Here is a 22,189-nt window from a genome sequence, read left to right as displayed (position 1 = left end):
CGCTGGAAGAAGAGCTCCCTATGGCACCTTAATGTCTAAAAGTATAAATAAATAAAATAATTTAACCACATTGAATCAGACATATTGATACTGCAGTACTTATCTAACCACATAAACACACAAATGAATACACCTAATCAAAATTATTATAATATACATATTAAGTGAAACTATTTAGCAAAAAAAAACAGATAGAGAGCGAAAAGATAACTTCTATTATATATTTTAGTCGAATTTTATTTACAGCAATGGCCATTTCTTTACAAAACATCCAAAATAAAAAAATGAATAAATTACCAGACAATTAATAATATTACAATGAAATACCTTTATTGCAAATAGAGGAGTTTTTGTATGCAATTAAATCGTGTGGCATGGTGAATGGCACACAAACCGTAGTTAATTAAAATTTAAATAATAATGACAAACTAAACAAACTAAGATCAGTGACATACATAAAACATTATAAAATACTAAAATAAAACCCATTTTGAACACGTGTTTTAAAGTCAGATTAATGTACTTATACTTAACCATAATAAAAAAATAATCTAAAAGACATGTCAGAAAATATTGTGTGTGCTGGTTTTCCACATTAGCTTACAGTGACTGAGAGGACCCAATAAAGAGAGTATTTATTATTTGTGAAAGGAAGGGTGGGCCACATGGTGGTGACGTTTTTGGGGAGAAAAAAGGCCCTCCTGTGCGTCCCCCTAAAAACGCCCCTGTGGCTCGCGGAACCAATTAAATCCCCTCTCGCTGCGTGCATGCCAACATGAACACCGACATAAACACGCTTCATTGACACTCGCCGTGACGATCTCCGGTCCGTGTTCAACCCGCTTTTAAGTAAGTATCCTCAAAGGATGTAAAAACGTTGTTTCGCGGCCCACATTGACGACGTCGGGGGACTTTATTTCCCCGCTCGGTCGCCATCCAGCTCGCTGCTAACCCACCTTTTCAAACAGGGCTGGAGTGCAAATGGCAGAGCAGGAGGAGCAGCAGATAACCGCGCTGGACACGCCGGTGCCTGGTCCGTCGGAAACGGGGCGAGCGGTGGCTCTTGCCCGGCTACTGCACCACGAATGTAGTCGTCTGCTCCAGCTATTCGTGAGTTATCAGTTTACACACTCGTTATGCTTACCTCATACTCGTCAGGCGGTGTGACACACTCCCCTTCCCGTTACTTGTGGCTTGCTTTAATGCGAGCATGTTTTTGTACTGAGGCAGCTACTGTAGCTACCTGTCGCACTTGTTTTGTACATAGATTAACATTCTCCAGTATGCACTTGAGTATGGTTGAAAAAAGATGCTGTGGTGCAGTGTAATCATACTAAAAGACCCCCTCCCCCTCCTCCATTTTCCCTGGGGTGCCTAATGGATAAAGTGTATTGGATTTTTTCCTGCTGTCATGCTTCTGTGCCTCATCATCCTTTCAGAACTCCTTTTAATTGATCAATATAATCAATATGTCTGTCACTTAGTGTTCAGTTTGTAATTAAGATCAAATAAAACTGAAGGCGCAAGTGCAAGGCCACAAGCATGTGTATGTTTTTGCTTGGTGGAAAAGTGGAAAACAAAGATCTTCTCCTCGCCCTCTTAGAAAGAAAAGGAGACCTCCTTTTCGGACCACACCCCTGACGGGGGACGCATTGTGTCCTTGTCCCCAGCCCCAGAGGAGCCTAGCACGGAGCAGCAGGTGCAGCTGCTGCATTCGGCTCTGCGGCAGTGCCTGGGGCTCATTCACTGTCTCATCCTGAAGGAAGACGAGGAATGGGGGGAGCTGGAGGGCGACTACGAGACCCTAAGGAAGAACGTCAAACTCCGCCTGGAGCACTTGCTCCTCAGCACCAAAGGTCTGGTGGAGACCGAGAACATGACCCTGGAAGTCACCCCAGACCACCAGTGCAATGAGGTATTTGTTTGAATTAGTTTTATTTTGATACACACACACACAAAACAATAATACTAGGGATGTCCAGATTAAGTTTTTTTTGCGCCTGATCCTCATCTGAGTAATTTGATATAGAGTATCTGCTGAAGTCCCGATCCAGTCCTTGTATATACCTGGATAATACAGCTGCACAATGCACCCTTCAAGTACTTTAAAGTTATTGAAATTAATCCAGTGTATATGCTTGACAGTTAACAGCTCTGCAATACAAGAAAGAAATGCATCCCAGCAGTTTTTAGGTTGTTTTTATTTTATTTTTACAGCATAAAAAGTAAACAAACTGAAAATATTTTATATAGCTCTTATCAGGATTTATTATTGTACAGGATTCATTTTTCTCATCAAAATAAAAAAGTAAACAACGTAAAATATATCTGCAGAATCACAATTTCTTTTCAAAGTAGTATTATAGCTGAACTTTCACATTCCTAGCCATAACAAATAAAAATCGCTCACAATTCTGCTAATCATAGCACTGCAGGAAAACAAGTTCACTAAAAATGAACAACAAAAGTTTCAGTCCCAATTAAAAAGGTGTAGCATCTTAAGCTGAACATGAAAAAAAATCAATCAATATTGGAATAGCAGCGTGACAATAAAACCCGAATATCTGCTGCAAAACGGCACCTGTGTGACAGCGTATGTTAACAAAGGATCAAGCGGGGTGCATGCTCATCATAACCGATCCTAATCAATTAAAACATTCCTTGATTGGTCCTGATAACGAGTCTGCCAATTCAGTCAGGACATCCCTACACAATAAACTACATTTTTGGGTAGTGGATTTTTTTGATAATTATGTTCAAATAAGGTCTATACCTAATCATAACAGAAAGAAAAAAAACTGCTACAAACTTAAATTTTACCCTGATAAAAGACATTTTTCATCATCTCCCAGGCTTTCTCTAAGTAATTGGCCAATATAAATGCATACTGTGCAGGATTTTCCTAAAAACCCATACAAAAGTCTTCTCTGTCAATCACTGCTAATGGCCCACCAGAAGTGTGTGCAGTTTTTGTGCATTATACATACTTTAAAAATATATACATTTTTTATCTTACCAAACAAAGCATGCAAAGTTACCAGTATTTTAGTTGGGACAACAGATGCCAAAAATGCCCCTATTGTGCCATCAGGTGGCCTTCTTTTCTCCATAAAATTCAGATTTACACCCACATCAAATCTGTTAGACACATTTAGCATAAAAGCACCCCACAAAGTAGAGTATTTCCAAGCGGTCAGCCATCTATTATGTCTTAGCAGCACAACAATTAAATGTAAAACTTAAAGCTTCAGCAAGGGTGTGACTAAACCCTGAATATGACTAACGTTAGGAACAAAGATTCAATCATTATCTTAATCACTTGGATATCCATCATAATCTTTTGATGGAGTTAAAAGTTGCACCAATCAATATTTTTACATTAACAATGGCTTAAATGTTTATTGCGAAAGGTGCTGCTCATAGGGATGACTTCACAAAGAATAATCATCCAACTCTGTAGTTCCCCTCATTTTTGCATCTTTCAGCCTATTGTTTTGGTTTTCAGACCTGTGACTTTACTTTTTTGCTTCTCTTTCTTGGCATTGTTTTTTTGGTCATAGGCAGCTCTCATAAACCTGAATTGCACTGCCTGCTCAGCACCAAAGAGCAGACAGACACAGGTATCAACTTGCTGGTGAACACAGTGAAGTATTTTGCAGGTTAATAGAAGGATTTTTCCCTCAGGAGTTGATGGAGACCAAAACAGAGCTAAAAGGAAAGTATTGAACTTGAATTTGTCACAAACACATATACAAGTTAGTAATGCTCAAAAATCAGTTATTGCAGGTTTGGGTTTGTTTACTTTTGTGAGCCTTTGACTTGAACCAAATAGAAATTTATTGAGCAACAAATTAATTTGTTGTCGTCTTGCTTATTTTTTCCTCCATGTAAGACTTTGACTGTAGTACAATGAAACTGGACATTTACACTGAACATTTATGCTTGATCACAACATAAATATAGTTTTAAACTTTAACTTAACCGTCCACTAAACCCTATGTCTCAGTCTTTTTTACTGTATCTTGTTATAATAAAAGACAGTGTATTTGAACTTGCTCTCTTCTGTGTAGGAAACCGATGGCGCTGGGGGAGTTTTCGGGCTCAAAATGTGGACCTATCGAGTGCTGCTGGAGCTCGTCCACTGGGCCGACCATGCTGCGCAGACCCTCCATGTCTTACACACAGAGAGGGAAGCAACACAAGAGATGTGATTTTTCTTAGTTTCAGTCCAAAAACAGCTATGAATGAACTCACTCAACACTAACAGCCAGCTTTCCCTGTTATGTATTCCAAATTGAGTATTAAGCCGTGTGGAATATACTCTGTGAACACTAGAGGTTATAAAATGTACAGCTTAACTAAAATCACAACTAAGCTCCTTTAACAAAGCGCCCATAGACAGCTTTTCCTAGACGTTGGTATTTCCAAAGCAAGTGCTAAAATGACCTCTAGTTTGCCAAGGTTGCTGTTTCCTTAGACAAAGAAATGAGTGCAGACTTTTAACTGTATAAAGGTTTGGTTTGCTTTGTGAAGTGGCAGAGTTAGACTGTTTGAAAATGTATTTTTATTTTATGCAGTGTGTAATTTATTTTATTTAAGTGGATTTACCTTTGATGACTAATTATCTGCTGTTCCTAACACTCCAATATCTACTAAACGCTAGAATGTAGCCAAAAACACTCAACTAAACTGTGACTGACGTGCAGCTGAATCTGTTTGCTATTTTAATAGGTCACTTAGCTTTTAATGTCATAACCTTATTAACATATCTAATCTAGATGATTCCATATCACATTTCATGTTGTCATATATAGACTGAATGCTTGTATTGTTTATGGTTTGGCACAATCTGTGATGATCAAGTGTCATGTTTGCTGCTCCGGTCACCAAGTTCTCTCCTGACGTTATACTTGAATATGCTGCTACACTGTTCACACGTTTGAACTGCAACACCAGTGGCTCTCTGATCTTTTCTGGCGTGCCTTTCTTTGGAAGGTGAGCAAAAGTTTGAGAGCCGCTGTATTATTAGACTGATAGTTTATGATAGGAATGTACTGTCTAGCCAAAAGTATCAAACACACTGCACCTATGACAAGCCCCTGTGTCATTTAATCAGTAGTGGTAATCGCAATTATATCAACAGTTGTTTTTTGTAATAGTTAGAACTCCAAGTCAACATATCTATAATGTAATTGTGACTATTAGCAATTGCGTTAATGATATCCACAATTAATTTGACACTAATCAAAATGTTATTTCTTGATATCAACAAAAAAATTCTTACTAGTGGGATTGTTCATAGCAGATATGTGTAACTTCATTGCAACTAGTCAACTTTTACCATTGACTTTGATTCAAATTTGGTTACAGATATCTATAATTCACTTTTGATGGTTTAAAATTCCAAGCACCCATATCCATAATCTAATTTTGACTAGTTGTAGTTCTAATTATTGATATGTACAACTCTTTCCACTTGTCAAAATGTTAATAATTAGCAATTAATTTCATACCAGTAAAAATGTTCATTGTAGATAACTGTAATTTAATTATAACTAGTCCACTTTTACCACTGACTATTAAAACTCAATTATATATATTTATTCAATTTTCTCGATGTGTTTAAGATCCAAGCATACATATCAGTAATGTAATTTTCACTAGTTGCAATTATCATTAATGATGTCCTACTCATTTTTCACTAGGCAAAATTTAGTCTTGATATCATCAATTAATTTCATACAAGTGAAAATGTCCATTGAAGATGTCTGTCACTTAATTACAACAAGTAAACTTTTATCAGTGACTTCTCTTCAAACTCAATTACAAATATCTATACATCAGTTTTGACATGTTAAAATTCTAAGTACATATATCAGTAATGTCATTTTGAGTAGATTCAACTCTAATTAACGATATCTGCAACTCAGTTCTCAATTGTCAAAATGTTAATTCTTGATATCAACCATTAAGTTTATACTAATGAAGATGTATATTTTAGGTAACTTAATTACAACTAGTCAACTTTTACCATTGACCTTTATTCACATGTGGTTATAGATGTCTATCATTCAGTTCTGATGTGTTTAAAATTCCAAGTATACATATCAATAATGTAATTTTAAGTAGTTGCAGTTCAGTTTAAATATATCTACAGCTCAGTTCTCACTAGTCAAAATTTTAATTCTTGATATCAACAACAAATTTCATCCTTGTGGAAATGTTCATTATAGATACTTGTAACTTAATCGCCACTAGTAAACTTACCATTGACTTCTATTCAAACTTACATTACTGGTACAAATGGAATTCCAGTTATGTAAAATTCAATTCAGTTCACTAGTGAAAATCAAATTATTTTTTATTTTTTATTTTCTAATTATTTTTATGTCTGGTTGGCATTGTAACTAGTGAGAATGTAACTTCAGATATCTAGAACTACATTTCAGATATCTGAAATAAAATTGTAACTAGTGAAAATTATTTTCGTACTAGTAAGAATAATGATTGCATATATCTACAGTTGAACTTCCACATGTTGAAAAAGGATTGTGACAAGTGGAAATGTAATTACCCATTTCAGATACCAAAAATAGCATTTCCCATATGTCTGACACATCAGCAAACCATTCCAAATACGTTAGTGTCACATCATTTAAGTACCACAAAGCCATTGGTCGACTGTTCATTTCAGATATGTACAGAACCCACTGAAGATGTCTGCAATTACATTTTGACTAGCTGAAATAATTATTTGTAGATCTTAAATATAATTGTTAATGGTGAAAACAAAATCACTGATATCTGCAATTAAAGATGTCTGTAAATCAGTTTTAACTAAATGTGATTTATACATGTGAAAATGTAAAATGTCAAAATTGTTTTACAGATGTCTTCAATTAACATTTTAACAGGTCAAAATGACGTTTTGACGCATCAGAGTGTCATTTCTACGAGTGAAAACAAAAGCGCTACTATTCAGCCCCACTGATTAAATGTTAAAAGGACTTGCACCACATCAACTTCACCGTAGTGTTTAATGCCCGCCGCAGCATAGACGTGCTGAGTGAATGAACTGTGACTTCCAGACTTGCTGGTATGGTGGATTTCTTAATGCCATGTTTTTTTTTCTTTTATCTTTATCGTGGTGAATAACTGGATGTGCATTAAAGATAAAAACAAAGTCTTAACCCTTATGTATTCTTCACTTTAGCTTTTTTATGCCCCACTGCTATGCAATTATACCAAAATAATGATGATAGATACAAAGTCAGTCTTTTTTTCTTTTTTAATTATTTTGTTATACTTTATGTCCTGATAGTATTTCAGAAAGGGTAATTTAGTTCTGTGTATATTAAAGGGAAAAAAAACATCTGAACTGGCAAACTTCTAATGAGATAATAATATTTGAGTTTTAACATGCAAATATTCAAAATAATAAATTAATATTATCTTGGATTTCAAATGAGCAGTTATTTCAAGGAAATGTCTGTGTTCCTTTGAAATTTCAACCAAATTAAATGTCTTTCCAGGAAAAATCCTAGGACCTTGTTAGAAAAGTACAGACAAATAAAGCTTTACCATTTTTTTCCTGATATTATTATTAATCTTAAATTTCTTGGGCTCTTTTCATTTGCCAATATGTACTTACTGGACAAAGACATCTTTGTTATTCTAAATTGTGAGTTTGCTTATTCTAGGATTTTGGGGGATTGTGCCATGCTAATACTACTGTCAACACCAATCACAGTAGGGAGAATATGAATAATCATTGTATTTGAAAGTGTGACTGCTACAATTAATTTTCAGATTAAACTTTGCATTAAAAAACACACCATATATTATAGAATACAACACACAGACCCTTGGGTGGATTATGAGAAAATGGGCCCCAGGACACAGATATGAAAAAGGCCCCACCACCTCTCCTGCACAGGATCAAGACTCACAAACTTTGTGATGATTTTTTTGTAGTTTTGTGTCTTTGTAGTCATTATACATCTTTTTTGTGGTTTTAAGTCTCCGTGGTGTTTTTTTCTTGGTTGTGTGTATCTTTGCTGTTGTTTTGTCCCTTTTTGTTGTTTTTGTGTCTCTTTGGATTTCTTTGTGTGTGTTTCTTTGTGATCATTATAAGCCTTTTTGGGTTGGTGTGTGTTAATTTGGGTGACATTTTGCAGGTGGAGGCCTTGGGTTCCCCCTGACACTTTGGACTGATGGGCCTGTGCCACACAGTAATCCATCCATGCCCGGACCCTTATAGCTTGGGAGGCACTTGACTAAAACTATCTGGCTGTATCACTAAACAAACTTCACCATATCCAGCTACAACGGTAAAATTCTACTCATACTTTACTTGTGCTTTTTAGAGAATTTTTCTCAAGACAGTTTTTCAGGTAATTTCCTTTGTTTTTTCTACAGGTCATTTTTGTTGTACATTTTATAATTGTATAATTGCCTTTTTTCGGGGGAGGGGGGTCACTTAAGTCTGTCATTTTACCATGTTTTGTGGGGAAAAAAATGCCAAATTTGCTCACATTTCAAAGGCTTAACTTAATTAGAATTTTGAAAACAGGACTTTTATCAGGAAGGAAATGTTTGTGGTGCACTTCTGAAAAATGCCATCAGTTTTAAATGTCAATTAGTAATTCTTATGTAATTACTTAAAATTATAAACTAGTAAAACAGTGTTAATGTGTTGTTACGCTGTAAAAGAGGGCTGGACTCCAAACAAAACATCATGCTTCATCAGTGTGCCTTTGTGGGGCTTCACTTCAGTCTGAAACAGGCCTACTTTTTCTCAAAGCATTGATTTGACTGCACTTCCACGTGAATACGTGAAAGATAAACACCGTACCGAATGGTTATGCTTCATTTTCAATCAGTGCATCCGGTAAATGTGAATCTTGAGGTTGTAGGTTTCCCTCAGAGGTGGGTGCACCCCATTTTACCATTAGAACCCCAAAGGATGTTGTGCACATGCGCGTTGTGCAATCTACCGGAGCGCGAGAGGTAGGGAAGGGAGTCCTAATGGCGGAGAATGTACGGTCGCCTTTTGACTACCGGGAGCCACCGACCCTCGACAGCGACGGGGATGGGAGCAAACCGCCGCCGCCACGGGGGTGAGTGAGCACAGCCTGCCGCCGGTTTGTCCTCGCGCGGGGCTGTTTTCACCGGGTTTTTGTGGGCTAAATGCAAGAGCCCGAGACGCACGCGCCGCGAGCGTGCACGTTTGTTTAGTTAACGTTGAGAGCCTTTATTCGCGTGCATGATTTCAGCGTTATAACGGAGAAAACGGAGCAGGCGAAGTGATTTTTCTTCGGTCTTTGGTTGCAGCTGTTGAGTCCAGTGAGGTTGCGTCTTCCCCTGCTCGCCTCGGCTCACATTTCATCGGCAGCCTTTTATTTTTGATGTTTTGACGGGACATGAGTCTCAGCGTTAGCCGCTGGAAGCTAACAGGCTAGCTGGGGTTTAGCATTCATGTTAGCATGCACCCAGCAGGAATCATCAGATATGTATCCAGCTGCCCACTGGTCTGCTCTCTTATCGATATCTTGCTCCGTCATGTCAGACGTTTGACTGCAAATCCCGGAGTATAATATCCAGCAAACCTGGTCACGGCGGTGTTATTATGCTCCTAAAAAGCTGCTCAGCTGGTGCAGATCATGACTCGTGGCTTGTTTGGCTTTGAGTAAACAAAGTTGCTGACCATGACTAAAATGCATCCGATAACAGTTGACTGTCAGCAGGTTCAGTGAACTTGGGAAGCTTTGTTGTGCTAATCAGTCCACGGTTATTGAAATAATACATTTATGACGTGATTGGGTAAAGGGGTGGGGCCATTTCCAATATTTAGATTAAAAATCATTGTTTACCAAGATAGCAGAAATCAGTTTCCAGTTCATCTGTCTTTTTACAGTAGATCTTTGTTTCTCAATCACGGTCATTGATCACCATATTTAATGAGGGACTGATTTACACCTGGATTGCCAGGTAAACTTGCTAAAAAGCGTCATTGATGTGCAAAAATATATTCTTAAAACGGGAGAGAAAAGCAAATGGTGATTTTCAGACTGCAGTCATTACAGTGTCAACAAATTGGCCTGGAGCCATTTCAAACCCAAGCAAATTGGCAGTTAGAGAAAAAATGACCCAGAAATTAGCACCCAAATATCCCCAAACCCAACCAAACATACAAAAGCTGTGAAGTTAAAACAAAAAACATTTTTTATAATTTTCTAATTGCTTGCAGTTTGCAGGATATTTCTTGCCAACTTGCTCATTTCCTTTTCCCCATGTTATTAAAATAAATCAAACCAATTTGCTCTGGTTTCAAATATTTACATACTTGTGAAAAGCGTCAGAATACAGCAAAAGAAAACTGACGTTGAGCCAGTTTTCAGTGGGTTAAACACACTGTGATGAACTGACACCTTTGTGCAGTCGAAAAACATCTAGTGCAGACATAATTTATGCATATGTCAGTTGACAAATATTCTCAAAAATTTAATATACCAGTTATCATTAAAATCAATAATCCAGGAAATCATCAAACATTTGTTGTTCCCAGATCTTGAAATTTAAGGGTTTACAGCTTGTCTATGTTTTATGTTGTTGTGACGGCATATCTCTGGGGTCTGGACTGTTGATGACTGGGCAATACAAGCAATTTAAAAATCTCTTTCTGCTTTTGGAAATTGTGATGGATATTCTACACTATTTTGTAGGGGTGGGGGGAAAATATTGATACAGCATAGTATTGAATATTTTTGCATGGCAATGTCATATCAATACACAGACGCTAAATATCAAATTTTTGATCCTATAAATGATTAACATTGAAAATACAAATTAAACAGTTGGTAGTCTACTATAATAATGAAATTGATATACTTTTTTAAGTCCACTAGATACATTTTGCCGCAGTTGAAATGATTAAAGTGAACCGAACATGCTGAAAATGACATGACATGACATGACAGTGTTCTTTTGAGGGATAAAATTTGCCATTGAAAAAAGGTATGAAATTACAATATATTGCAATATATGTTATAGCAAGTATAAAATCGCAATAATTTTGTATAGTGACTTCAGTATCGCAATAATAATACTGTATTGTGGGGCCTTTGGTGATTCCCACCCCTACTTCTTCAATAATGTTAAAGGCAAAATAATGCCTAGATTAATGGTAAAATTATTCAGCAACACACTATTTCTCAACATTTAATTAAAACTCAGGCTAAAATGCTCAAATGTAAGTGATAAGTCTCCTTTCTCATACTTTATATGTTTTTCAGGGTCTCCTTCTCTCCTACTACACTCTGCACACCCAAGTCTGTTATATACAGTATGCAGGCCGTGCAGAAATCTAAATTTCCTAATGTCTTTGTTTTGATTGCTCGTCAAATCAAAGGCATTTATTGTTTTCTTAAGTAGAAGAAAAACAAACACACTGTCAGCCCCCCTGCTGCAGCCATCAATAGTTAAGTAGTCCGTAGCCTTATTGTTGTTGTGGATGAGTCACCCACCTGAGAGAAATGAATGCTACGTGAACAGATTCAAATACTGCTTTGCCACAGGTATCACATGCTGTGCTCATTTCATCTGTCCTCGGTTTGAATATTTACAAGAGTAAAGTGCGCCACTTTCTCTGAACGTATCATAATGCTAAATGAAGCCCTGGCTTTGTTTTTACAGGAGAGTGTGTGGGAGAAAAAGGAAGGGGACACCTGTGAAGGTGTGTGACCGAGCGTATGTAACCGAAGATGAGGAGGAGGAGAGCATGTCAGAACACAGCTACAGCCCTGGTATATATATATATATATATTTATGTATATATAGAAACACACACGCATTTTGCCACCTGCTGTTTGTGTTTTTATCCTCTCCTGTGCTTATGGAAAACAAGTGTACCATGTTGTAATTAGCAGTGAGGAGCACTACCTTAAATCCCTCAAACATAAGGCCAGTGTTGTGATAAAGCCGTTAAGAAGTGCTACATTTAAACAGTCCGCTCTGTCCCAGGTGATGGCCAGTACCCCGAGGGTGCAGAGGACCGCCTCCCTCCACCTGGCAGTCCCTACTACCTGCCCGATCCCACCCAGCTCTGGTAAGGATCTTCACCTTGGTAGCTCAGATACTTTTTTTTAATGTTGGGGATCCATATTCTATATATCCTTTATTTAACCAGGGATCATTGAGATTTAAAAGACTTAAATTCTGCGATAGTAATCAGCTCAGATAATTTCAGATCCTTCTGTAGGTCATTCCAAAAAGACAGGGCAGCATATTTACAAGCTCCTTTTTGCCAAGGTCTGTGTGAACCCTACAGATCAGCATAAAAAAATATTAGAAAAATATTGAAAATATTGGTTTTACACACATACGTACACAGTTAAGAAGGAGCCGGGGTTCCCATGCTCATGGAAAACCTGGAAAATCTAATTTGCCAGGCCTGGAAAAGTAAGAAGAAAAAAAAACTTTAAGGTAATAACTTCCTAAAATTAAACAGCAATAGAACAGAATTACTTTTAATTGGCACCGTATCCAAACTCCACAGTTTCTCTTTACCTATCAACAACTCCTCCATTTCCCCCAGCCCTCAGGTAAAGAGTCTGGGTGTCATCGTCGATAGCACACTCTCTTTCACATCCCATATCAACAATGTTACCCGGTCCGCTTTCTTTCACCTCCGTAATATCAGCCGTCTCCGCCCCTCTCTCACTCCTCACACCACTGCCATCCTGGTACACAGCCGTGTCACCTCACGCTTAGATTACTGCAACTCACTTCTATTTGGTCTCCCTAAAAAAACCTTCCATAAACTCCAACTGGTTCAGAACTCAGCTGCCCGTATTATTTCACAAAGCCCCCGCATTCATCACATCACACCCGTCTTACAGCAGCCCCACTGGCTCCCCATTACACAACGCATCAGTTACAAAATACTGCTCCTCACTTTTAATACCATCCGCAACCTCGCACCTCCATATCTTTCAGATCTCCTCCACATAGCCACTCCTGCCCGCATGCTCAGATCCTCCTCTTCCACCCTCCTCACAGTCCCTTCTGCCCGTCTTGTCACCATGGGGAGCAGAGCATTCAGCCGCTCTGCTCCCCAGCTCTGGAACTCCCTCCCTCCTGACCTCTGCAACACTGACGCCCTCCCACACTTATAACTCACCTGTTCATACTCATATATTCCCACTGACCACATTGAGCAGTTTAATTTTATTGTTTTTTATTAACATCAATTTTATTGCTGTATTTGTTTATCATTGAATGCGAGGTGACCTTGAGGGTCGAGAAAGGCGCCTATAAATAACATTTATAATTATTATTATTATTAGAATGCGTGGAGGGAGAAACAAAATTTATTCCTAAAAAAAAACAATTTAAGTTTCAGCTTGGAAACAAGCTTTTTAATGTTGAATGACAAGTTCTGATCAGTAATAATACCTAGATACTCAAGTTGTGACCATTTCAATTTCTGCCCCTTGCACTTTTATGATCTTAAGGAGACAAGCTGTTAACTTTTTTTCCATTTGAAAAACAAAAAGCACGACTTTGGATTTGTCTGCATTTAAAACAAACTATTGCTCGTGTCACTTAATGTTTTCCAGTGTGCCAGAGTTGGGGGAGGAGGGAGCGAGTGGAGTCCGGGGGCCGGTCCTCTTCCATCCGCCGCCCAATTGCCGGATTCGAGAAGTCCACTGTGGGACCCAGGTGCGGTTGGTTGTCATAGCAATCCGAGACATCGCCAAAGGGGAGGAGATCACAGTGGACTACAGCCTGACGGACTGGGGCGAGAACGCAATGGTGAGCTGCTAAGCGGAGATGTTTACTATTTTTCTGAATGTCAACAAATTCCATGAAAAGACCAAAAATAACAATGAAATGATCCTTCTAGCAAATGCTTGTATGTCGCCAAAGCCCTATGTAGCATATTCCTTTGTGTTAAACGTAATGTAAGAAGAATGTAGATTGTGTTAATAAAGTTGCATGTTGAACTAACATGGTTTATGTACATTTTAAATCTGTCCAACCAGGAGGAAGAGGCTGGTCCCCACCCACTTTCCCTCTCTGTTTCTGATTACCTCACTCCCTCCTGGTCATTATCTCCCTCATCCTCCCCGCTCACTCACTCTGAGCCCAGCGACTCAGACCGTGAGGAGGACGAAGAGGAGGAAGATGACGATGATGACGACGACGATGAAGAAGAAGAAATTGAGGAGATAAGGGGACGAATGCTTCGCCGCCGCAAGAAGCGCAAGATGCCCGCGGCGGTCAGTTCGAAGAAGAAGAGTGCACCCACCTCCTCCAGAGGACCTGGGCGCCCCTGCTCATCTTTTTCCCGCCCGGCACCTGTCGCACCTCCTGGCAGATCCCAGTCCCAGCCCCCGGTCAGCGCCCTGACAACCCCGACCACCAACATCAACAACAATATTAACATTAACATTGGCAGCTCCAGCGGCACCACGGTGAGCCGGCGGCAGCACTGCCCGTACTGCGGCCGCCACTATCGCTCTCTGGCACGCCACCTGGAGAAGCATCACGCCAACCAACCAGAGGTCAGGACAGCCATGGAGCTGGCACACATGCACAGCTCTTCAAACGGCAGCGCCTCGCACCCTCACCCTTCGTCGTCCTCCGCCTCGGCAACTCACAGTCATTCCTTTGCTGTCCCTCAGCCATCGGCCTCCAACCCTTCTCCACCCTCGCTCTTCTCCAGGGAGAGGGAATCGCCAGCTACACGCTCCAGCACAGGCGCCGTCTCGTTCTCCCTCTCCCTCTCCCCACCCTCTTCAGCTCAGCCTGCAGCCGCCAAGAAGGGGCCTAGCTTAACGGTGCCCAGCACAAAACGCGCCGCGCCCCCGATGGTGGCACGGGTTAAGAGTCCGTCACCGCCTCCCCCATCTACGCCCAGAAGGGGTCGGAGGATGAAGAGAGAAAAGCATGAAGAGCAGCAAAAGGTGGAGGTGGAAAAAGAGGAGCTGGTTCCACCTCCTACACCGGAGCCCGACATTGATCCAGAAGAAGATCTGGAGCTGAGCGCAGAAGGAGAAGAAGACGCACCAGAGGAGAAGAATGGAGAGATTGTAAGGTGTGGCTGGATTATTTATTTTTTATTCCAGTACTGTCTCTGAAACATTTCTAATCTTATTTCCAATTAGATATGTAGGGGTCCAAGCAGCGATGCTTCCTGCTTTAGCCCTATTATTTTTGCTTTAATTGTTCTTTCTAATTGTTTTTCTTCACTAAAAGTGTTAATGCTGCAAAAAAACATCAGACAAAAACTCACCAAAATTGGTAGAGTGGTTGCACACTCACTTCTCAGCCACCAAAAATTCCACTCAGTGACCTCAAGTTGGCACCATGACAATTAACTTTGCATTTCAGCAATTATCTCAAAAACTGCTTGGCCTGACCATATTAATCTTTCTATTCATCTGCATCTCTGCTCCAGTGGTATTGTACTTATATTTTGTCATTTTTTAAAATATTTTTTTCTAAATTATTCTTTGACAAACTATTTCCACACCATCAGATCAATCGTCTGGATTCGTCGGCAGGGTTATCTACAGGCATCACTGATCTGAGTTTATCAAGGAAATTTGATATCTCAGGCTGTTTTGAAGTTATCTATATTCAAACATTTCTCATAGAAATCAATTTGACATAAAAGCTCATAAATAAAAAAATGACATATGCAATTGTAACCCAACTTGATGCACATGTATGCAGGAATCATCATCTGATTTGTTCATTGGCTCAGTGGTAAGGTGGTTGTATTTCATTGCAAAGGTTATGAGTTCAAAATACGCTTGTTCTGCAGGTGATTTGAATCTTTGCATATTCCACAATAACTTTTGACACTTTTCCCATAGCGGCATGATTCATGTATAAATTAAAAGACATGGGATGCATTACAGATTTTGAACTTAATACAAATCAAATACAAAAGCAGTCATGTGAAGCACATCACGTTTGTAGTAGATTTATATAACATAGATAGTGATGACTACCATGAATAATTTTGAAGAACATAAATAGTTTTGCTTCTTGACATTTAAAAAAATAAATAGCATTCAAATGCCTGCAATCTGCTTGGTCCGCGCTCGATGCCACTTGTGACTTCAATTATTGTTTGGGGTTTTTGGGTTGTGCTTTATGGTTTCAACTGCCATTTTAACGCCATTTCTCCCTCTCTCTGTCATTTTCAGCACACAGAGGCATCACATGTCTCCACTGCTCTCTTCCCTCTCCTGTTTGGTCCTCTACCTCCGCCGCCAGCAGCACTCCTCCTTCCTCTCTCTAACTCGTTCTCCTCACTCCGCCGAGGCCTGGCGCCTGCTCTGCCATTCCAGCCTCTCCCTGCTCATCCTCTACAACCGTCACCGGGAATGTGAGGTGGCCAAACTCACTATCCAGGACTATCGCAACCGTATCACCCCTCTGGCCAGCTCCAGCAACAGTTCCCCCCCCTCTGGCATGGAAGCCCTCCTGTCCCCTTTTGAGCGCCAGGTCCTCTGTAACCTTCCACGGGCTGGTGTTTTGGGCAAGCGTGGTCGCATCCAGCCGCTTATTCTCCCACCACACTGTGAGTCCTGCCTGGACCTGCTCCTTCAAACCAGCCCCAATGTGGGTGTGGACCCAGAGAGCCCATATGTGTTCTCACGGCCCTACCACTCTCCTGCCACACCGCTCCGGGGCACGGACCTTCTGAGAAACCTGGCACGATCCAGTGGTGCGAAAAACCCCAGTGCACTGACAGCGACGCGTGTGCGGCGGCAGGTAGCAATTCTTACTCAACTACTACTTTTAGAGGAGGGTGAGGGCCAGGGGGGAGCCACCAAACGGCTGGAGGACTTCCTGGAGCGAGAGTACCATGTGACCCAGAACTGCTCCTCTATCATACGGGACCCAGCACTGATGGGTCGTGTGGGTCGTGTTGTTCTTTATGGAGAGCGAGAGGGCGTGCTTTTCCGAGGGATGAGCCTGCAGCACATCTGCCTCGAGTTGGACGGTAAGCAGTTACATCATGCATACTGTCCTCAGGGGAAAATACTGAAGCAGTGTGGGCCACCAGCAGGTACTTTTAGGCATGCAATGTTCAATCAAGTTCAGGCTCTGCTGCTAAGAACGGTTTTCAATTTAAACACACGTCACCTTTTCTGAACTAATCAAAGTATTAGTGAATCTTTATTTTTAAGGTGGAACTATTGATGGACAAGGGGTTGAACTCTGGTAAGAATGTCAGCCTCTCAAATGACTTTAAAAGGGTTAAATAGATTAAGAAACACAACGGCGTTTTATAAAATTTTGTTCAACAATTTACGGGTCTAATGGAAAACAGCCTCACAGTAGAAAGTAGCAAAATGTTCACTGAAAGGTTTGCAGATTAACCTTTTTTTTACCCTAACAGAGACATTCCTATGAAGTTTAACTGTTAAGAGAGTGTTTCTGCAGCAGAAGTTTCAGAAGTAGATTTCTCAAAACTAAGGATGCAACGATTGTGAAATTGTGGGCTGATACTAATACCATAAAATAACAATTTGGTAGATACAGATATATTATTATTTTATTTATTTTTGTTGTTAGTTATTTAGTTTTTGTTCTTATTTATTCTTCATTTATGTCAGAGAAGCAATGATATCTTCCTTATAAAAATAGGGATAATAATAATAACTGCACTGTTTGAAAGTCATTCAGCCCTTAATTACACTACCTTTGAATGAGCACATATTGTGCGTGTGTGTGTGTGTGCGTGTGTGTGTGTGTGTGTGTTTGTGTGTGTTTGTGTTTGTGTGTTTTTCAGGAAACTGAAATACAAGTTCAAAGCCAGACTCCCTTGAAAAATACACAAGTGAATACAGTGAATATGTGAACTGGTCTACAGCTGCCTTAACCTGAAGTTTGTTTTTGTGCTGAGTTTTTAACTGGATAAATGAGTGTTTTCCCTATGACTTAAATTTATCAAGAATTTTCTCAGTTTTTAGATTCTGCCTTCATGATGGAGGATAAAAAACACGGTTTAGTGAAAAATTCAACGCAACACAGAGTGAATAAATGGTCATTTAGAGGGTGAAGTATCCCTTTAAGAAACTCAATATTTTATTTGAGTTAACTACCCTCCTTTCATCTTCGTCCCGCAGTCATGTCTGGTAACTCAGCCGACTCCTTCTCAGAGGATTCAGAGGTAGAAGAAGAAAAGGAAGAAGTTAAGGAGAAAGCTGAGGTGATGGTGAAGAAGAAAGGACCAGGGCGACCGCCAAGGAAGAAGAGAGCACCCATTCCAACTCCAGTCAGCCCATCAATAGCCAATGTTCATAAGAGAAGATGCATTCCACCCAAATCAGGTAACCATTTGCCAATATCAGTCTCCAACGTCCCAAGCTTTAGTCACTTTTTTATGAATTGTATCCTAGCATTCTATTTATATTAATTTACACTTATATACCTCCCCCTCTATCTCACAGGGAAGCGTGGTGTGCTGAAGCGTCCCTGGTCAGAGGCAGAGCGTGTAGCAGTGGAGACTCACCTAAAGAGAAACCTGGTGGAGCTGCGAGTCCCTGCGAAGGCGGACTGTGAGCGCTGCCTCGAACTCTGCCCTCTGCTGGTGAGCAACCAGCGAGACTGGAGGGCGATCAAGTTTTACGTCCACAACCGCATCCAGCTGCTGAAGAAGCAGGGGAGGAGGGAAAGCGCTGCCTCGGTCTGCTAGGGCGAGACACAGACATGGCAGAGGACTCATACCATAATGTATAAACCACCAGCAGTCACAATGAAGAGAAAAGGTGGAGTGCAGATTCTCTTTTTCAGTTCTTTTTGGGTGCAGTACCTGAAGTTAGGTGCATGCCCAGTCTCATCACCCTGGTCATACGTGAGTAGTGTCATAAAACTGATTAAGCTAAGAAAACAGATGGTTTGCTCCAGTTAGTGATCATTTATACTCAGTGTTGGGGATGCCTAGTGTCTGTTTTACGTGTTTGGACAAGTTGTACTTAAAAGTGTGAATATGAATTCAAACAAAGTGAATGCTTTTTTAGATTTATGTTTTATGTCATCCTTACTTTATTTAATGGTATACTATGCAGGATTGTTGGTTACTGTTTGTTAACTTGTTCAGCAGTTTAAGTGAAATTCAGGGTTCCCGCACATTTTTATGGACAAATTTCAAAAGTTTTTCATGGCCAATAATACTTTTTTTTTCGTGCAACACAATTACGGCATTTTTCAAACATGCAGATTCAAACTGTCTTCACGTAGGATTTCAGCTAGCTGACATACATGAGGGGTGAAATGGAACACGGGGAGAAAATTAGATGCTAAACAAAACATTGTCACATTGATGCATATCAGAGCCACGTTACGACAACAGCTGCAGAAATAAATTCGCCAATGCTTCATTACTTTGAGCTTCATCTGCAGAAAAATTCTACAACAATTTCATTACAAAATTCCATGACTTTCCCAAAACTTTCAATGATATTTACTAATTACATGACTTTTTGCAGGCCTGGAAAATTTTAATTGTTAAATTCCATTACTTTTCTAGGTTTTACATGGCTAAAAACCCTGGAAGGTGAAAACCAACTCCAGATCCACTCTCCTGATTTTTTTGTCTCGCTGTATTTGTATTTTTCGGCGCTGTGTCCCTTGGATTCCTGCTGCTTATGGTCTGGCACCTGGTCGCTATCTTTTTTTAGTGTTTTGCAGTGGGGGAATGGGGGCTCGGACAACTGCAAAGTTTTGTTTTTTTGTTTGTTTGTCTTTTTGTTTTGTTTCGTTTTGTTTTTTTAATGCATGTGTCCCTTTTGTGGCATTCTGTGTCCCCTCTTTAATTTCAGGGGTTTTTGCTGGTCTGTGAATGCAGTGCAGGAAGAGTACTCCTTGAGTTCTTTTTTTTTCCTCAGCAGCAGTTTGTGACTTACAGGGTGGATAATTGACCTGCCAATCCATTCAGAGCTGATCAGATTGATGGATGAGAGGAGCAGCTGCTGCTCCATCTGTGCCCAGAGTCCACTCTGCACTCTGTGAGTGTGATGCAATGAATTAACCAAACAGGATATGTATTTCAACAGCGCTCCGAATTAACGATTCTATCTAAAATCTATTTGTGGTGGCTGATGTTTTAGTCGTGGCAGGCAACCAAAAACAAATGAATGTGTTGGAAGTTCTTGGTCAGGCGTGTCCAAAGTCTGGTCTTGGGCCCAATTGCGGCCCTAAGACCAATTTTAAATTTTAAATAGACTTTCAAAATATACTATATGTGGCCCACCACACAATATTAGTTAATCAAGCAATATCATTTTGCATTTTCTCCCTTCACCTCACAATGGCAGGACTATCACACGATCTGTGGACATGCATCAAGTAGTAACTATGCAGACAGAGTTGATGTGTTTTCATATATACATGGTAAACAAGCAAACAGAATGGTTACCTGAAAGCAGAAAATTTCCTGCTAAGATAGCAAACATGTCCCCATCAAAGAGGTGTAAAATTGACAGTGAGGACTGCCACTTTCAGAAGCAGTGTAAGCTTTAATACTTTTTCAGTGAACAATGAGACTGTTGCATTTGTCTCTTTTGTATGTTTTTTTTAATAACCCATTTAATGCAATAAGCACTTCTCCACCAGATATTTTTTACATTACCTAAACTGGCCCCCGTTCAAAAAAGTGAACACACCCCTGTTCTAGGTGCTATATTATTGTTTTTGACTTGCTCAGATTTCTTGAAGATGTTTCACCTCTCATCAGAGCGGCTTCTTCAGTTCTAACAGACAAGTAAAAAGAATAATACACCACAGTACACCTCTAGTGGGTCATAAGTGATGATTGAGACTGATAGCTTCTGTATAAGTCTATACATTGTTTTTAGGGCAATCCTGCATAGTATATTTTTAAATAGTTGATACTGGAGACAACAGGAGATACAGGAGCGAGAAGGTGACATGAAATAAATGTCCCTGGAGTAACACCAATCCAAGAGGTTGCGGTTTGTGGTTTAGACCAGACCACTCTACAGTAAATAGTCCTTTGTCTAGCATTTGTTTCCACTGAAGGCTGATGACCAAACGTGAATGTGTAAAGCTTTGGAGGAAGAAACCAACGGTTCCTATCTTTTAAAAAATCCCCACAGATAGAATATGTATGAACTTGTGTAGTTTGTGTTTGATATTGACTGACATTGTGCCCCCAGCCCATGGCGCCCAACTAACGAGGGGATTAAAAAGTATTCTTCAAAGTCTCGGACCATGATGCACCTGTGAAGTGGTTCTTGCATACCTCTTTTGTCATGGTCATACCCAAGACTATTCTGTATCAAGGCACGCCTACTTGAATTTATTGCGTATCAGAAATTTAACAAAAAATATTTCAGAATCAACTTATGGTCTTATTCACAATGTAAATACTTCCTAATCTATGAAAAGTATACAGTAGTGACGGCAAAGTTAGTAACGTGTTATGGTGTATATACTGTAAATACTACCTGTACTTATTAAAGTGTATGACATTTTGCTGTGTTTTCTTAAACTGGATTGTTAAGTGAGTTTTACATTGTGGATGCGGAGTACAACAAAGACAATAGAAATGACAAAATAAATACAGGATTCAGTATTTATTGAGTTTATATATTAAAAAAGTTGATAATGACAATAATGTTAACATCAGTTATTACAGAGACATTTACAAATAGGATCAAACAATATAAATGCCATTGAAACTTACATAAAGCCATCAAATCATACCTTTAAGTAAAGCTGCCTCATTCCACACGTTGAGTATATTGCATGCATTTTCTGGTGAAGCACATTTACAACTTTAAGTAAGTACTGTGCCGTAAGTTATTGTATCACTGTTCCCTTTTGTAAGTCAGTTTATAACCACCTGGTCGTTCAGGCTCACCACTGTGTTAGTGCTACCTTCACAGATCTGTCCACCTCGCTCCTCGTCACCCCCAGAGGAACCTATGAGAACGAAGAGGAGCAGCAAAGACACAACCACCCTTTCCAGAGTTTCATCCAAATCCAGGTCTGCAGGTCCTGCTGCCACTCCGCTTTCGCCTTCCACAGGTAAATGACATTATTTAACCCAACACACACACACACACACGCCCACCCACCTCGGCTGATTTCTCAGTTTGTGCATTCTCGATTTCTCTCCTTGCACCCTCTCCTTGTGTCT

At 39.9% G+C, this 22,189-nt stretch overlaps 2 protein-coding genes across 2 annotated transcripts; both read left to right on the top strand.

Moving 5' to 3' along the window:
* Nucleotides 1-691: 691 nt before the first annotated feature.
* Nucleotides 692-7,190, top strand: LOC121962256 (uncharacterized). The gene is made up of 4 exons (XM_042512486.2): nucleotides 692-849; nucleotides 969-1,110; nucleotides 1,604-1,915; nucleotides 4,071-7,190. Exons 2-4 carry the CDS (start codon nucleotides 982-984, stop codon nucleotides 4,209-4,211), a joined length of 582 nt encoding a protein of 193 aa, XP_042368420.1. The 5' UTR covers nucleotides 692-849; nucleotides 969-981; the 3' UTR covers nucleotides 4,212-7,190.
* Nucleotides 7,191-8,874: 1,684 nt separating this feature from the next.
* On the top strand, nucleotides 8,875-21,538 carry LOC121961904 (uncharacterized). Its single transcript, XM_042512003.2, has 8 exons — nucleotides 8,875-9,119; nucleotides 11,695-11,804; nucleotides 12,022-12,106; nucleotides 13,620-13,815; nucleotides 14,046-15,100; nucleotides 16,221-17,023; nucleotides 18,153-18,356; nucleotides 18,477-21,538. Exons 1-8 carry the CDS (start codon nucleotides 8,977-8,979, stop codon nucleotides 18,719-18,721), a joined length of 2,841 nt encoding a protein of 946 aa, XP_042367937.2. The 5' UTR covers nucleotides 8,875-8,976; the 3' UTR covers nucleotides 18,722-21,538.
* Nucleotides 21,539-22,189: the final 651 nt, after the last annotated feature.

Source organism: Plectropomus leopardus, chromosome 23 (genome assembly GCF_026936395.1).
Source record: "Plectropomus leopardus strain MGB_pleo_1.0 chromosome 23, ASM2693639v1, whole genome shotgun sequence".
NCBI lineage: Eukaryota > Metazoa > Chordata > Actinopteri > Perciformes > Serranidae > Plectropomus > Plectropomus leopardus.
The sequence above is the reverse complement of the archived record's forward strand: the minus strand, read 5'-3'. Positions and strand labels throughout refer to the sequence as shown.

Coding starts and splice junctions, on each gene's coding strand:
- LOC121961904 (XM_042512003.2), top strand. CDS start 8,977: ATGCGCGTTGTGCAATCTACCGGAGCGCGAGAGGTAGGGAAGGGAGTC. Junction 9,120..11,694: donor AAACCGCCGCCGCCACGGGG/GTGAGTGAGCAC, acceptor TTGTTTTTACAG/GAGAGTGTGTGGGAGAAAAA. Junction 17,024..18,152: donor CATCTGCCTCGAGTTGGACG/GTAAGCAGTTAC, acceptor TTCGTCCCGCAG/TCATGTCTGGTAACTCAGCC.
- LOC121962256 (XM_042512486.2), top strand. CDS start 982: ATGGCAGAGCAGGAGGAGCAGCAGATAACCGCGCTGGACACGCCGGTG. Junction 1,111..1,603: donor GTCGTCTGCTCCAGCTATTC/GTGAGTTATCAG, acceptor TCGCCCTCTTAG/AAAGAAAAGGAGACCTCCTT. Junction 1,916..4,070: donor CAGACCACCAGTGCAATGAG/GTATTTGTTTGA, acceptor TCTTCTGTGTAG/GAAACCGATGGCGCTGGGGG.